Consider the following 2,270-nt stretch of genomic DNA (forward strand, 5'->3'; position numbering starts at 1 on the left):
AAAAAAAAAAAAATGAAAACTAGATGTGATCAAACAGCTTAAGGCAATGAGTAAATGAGCCTGGGGGCTCAGGACCATAGTCTCAGGGGACACCATGGTCAATCAGAACAACATAATATGCGACAGCTTACTTTTGTTGAGTAGTGTCTGGGATATTAAAAATTAAAAGCTCATGAGCAGCCGTCTAAGATGTAGTTATTGGTCTCTCCATGTGTAGAAGTAAGAAGAGTCATGAAAATTGTAGATGCCTGGAATCAACTTGTCCAGCAGACTAATGGAAACATGTGAACATCCGTCTCCATGACCTTGTGACCAGAAGAACTCCATGGTGCCTAGCTACCACTACCAAATGCCCTAAATGGGCTCACCTTAGTAGGTCCTGGATAGAGTGGCATAATGTATGAACAAAACTCAAAATTATTTAAAACAAGCAAATAAACAAACAAAGACCAGGCTTATTGGTCATAAGAGACTGGAGGTGTAAACTATCAAATAATTCACAATGAAACATTAAAAGAAAAAAAAAAGAGAGACTGGAGGAACCTGATACTGTGGCCCTCTACTACCCTGGAAAGGTCTGAAAAGGATCATATCCTCTCTCAGCCAAGCAGAAGTTAGGTATCTAGGGGAAACAACAACACTAGTGAGGTAAATTCACTATGAATGATGAACAGTCAATCATTCAAAATCAAAGAGGCAACATGTACCAAAGGCCAATGGTGAGTAGGGATGGGAAGGTGGGTGGAAGGCAAAAAGGAACCTTAGGGATGAAGCAGATAACTGTTGTTCCAAGAGGAGATTTTCAATCTTTTAGATAAAACACAGTGTATTATTTGTTGACTATAAAAATGATGATCTTGTCTCAATTCATAATAAACATTAAAAAAAAAATGTATGCATGAAATGGAAAATTAACCTACACTAAATTCACAATAAATAAATATAAAGACTCGCTGTATAAAACAGAGTAATAGTTTATCTTTCTTGCATAATGAAAAACGTTTGGGGACTCTTTACAGCAACTGAGACCTACTTAAGCCTAAAAAATACAAACATGAAATTTAGCTTAGAAGCAATGATTCATGAGACTTGCCTCATCCAGTGGGTCCACGTCTGTTGTCCTCATCTTAATAAGCACATCATATGCCTGCTGGAGTGCTCTGACCTTGGGATGGGAAACTCTAACATAGGCTGGGAGACAGATAAACCACAAGCTGTAACAATGACTGAACAGACACTTGGCCCACTGAGGTGGATTTGTATAACATCTCTTGGCCAATTTATGAGCTGTTTTAATCTCCTAAAAAGAGAATAAAGGAAGATATTAAGATATTTACTAAAATAAGGGGCGACAGGGAGAGATGTGAGAAGGAAAAAGCAGATCATTTTAACATGTAAAATTGGACCCCCAAATTAGGCCCTTCACATAGTTTTACTTTCGTATTTTCTTCTTAGTAGCTTTCTATATGGTTCTTTGCGCATATATCTACAATAACACTTTACACAATGTTGTATTTGATGACAAGCATGTTTCTTCTAAAACACTAGAAACTTCTTGAGGGCAAAGATCATTCAATTCAGTCTATTCAAGCACAAAAGGCCCTCATGTACTTATGTGATGAATGAAAGAATGACTAAAACTATGTATCCCAGGCTTAATCACTGATCATTTGAGTTCCTGAATCCTATTCATGAAAAGTGTTATTCTTCCCACTCTTCTCTACCTGCTAAAATATAAGAAGTCCAAGTGAGTTCTTGCCAAGATTTTCACTCTGCCTTTCTTTGTCACCCTTTCATCCATTGCCAGTAAGATGATTCTGATCAAAATGACCCTGCACACATTTTTTGGGACCGTAAATCATTATGGAGCACAGACAGCCTCATCTTTCTCCCATGGAGTAGCTGGTGGGTTTGAACCACTGACCTGGTGGTTAGCACTCCAACACTTAACCTACTGTCAAAGTCTGCAGTAATTCTGTCACCAAGTGACTCCTTGAAAAACCCACTCAGATTCGCTGGCCTTCACTCTGAGTAGACTAATATTACCCCACTCATATGTTTCTTATGCTTTCAGGAGTCATTTCAATTAAGAAAACAGAAATAACCTATTCTGAAAGCAACATAGTCTGAAAAAGAATGTAGGGTTTGTTACCTAACAGTTTGATAGTTGTGCTGTCTACTACTGAGTTTTATGCTGATTTAGGTAAAAGAGAGGATTGTTATTGTTGTTATGTGCCGTGGAGTCGGTTCCGACTCATAGCGACCCTGTA

The 2,270-nt window shown here is 38.1% G+C and overlaps 1 protein-coding gene across 1 annotated transcript in view; it reads right to left on the reverse strand.

The window, feature by feature from the left end:
- Window positions 1-2,270, reverse strand: part of DENND4C (DENN/MADD domain containing 4C) — a 105,286-nt gene that overhangs the window by 55,761 nt on the left and 47,255 nt on the right. The window contains exon 16 of the mRNA XM_006864471.1: window positions 1,094-1,300. Within this exon, the coding sequence (XP_006864533.1) occupies window positions 1,094-1,300 (207 nt within the window). The remainder of the gene's footprint in view (window positions 1-1,093; window positions 1,301-2,270) is intronic.

This window comes from Chrysochloris asiatica, unplaced genomic scaffold (assembly GCF_000296735.1).
Source record: "Chrysochloris asiatica unplaced genomic scaffold, ChrAsi1.0 scaffold00065, whole genome shotgun sequence".
NCBI lineage: Eukaryota > Metazoa > Chordata > Mammalia > Afrosoricida > Chrysochloridae > Chrysochloris > Chrysochloris asiatica.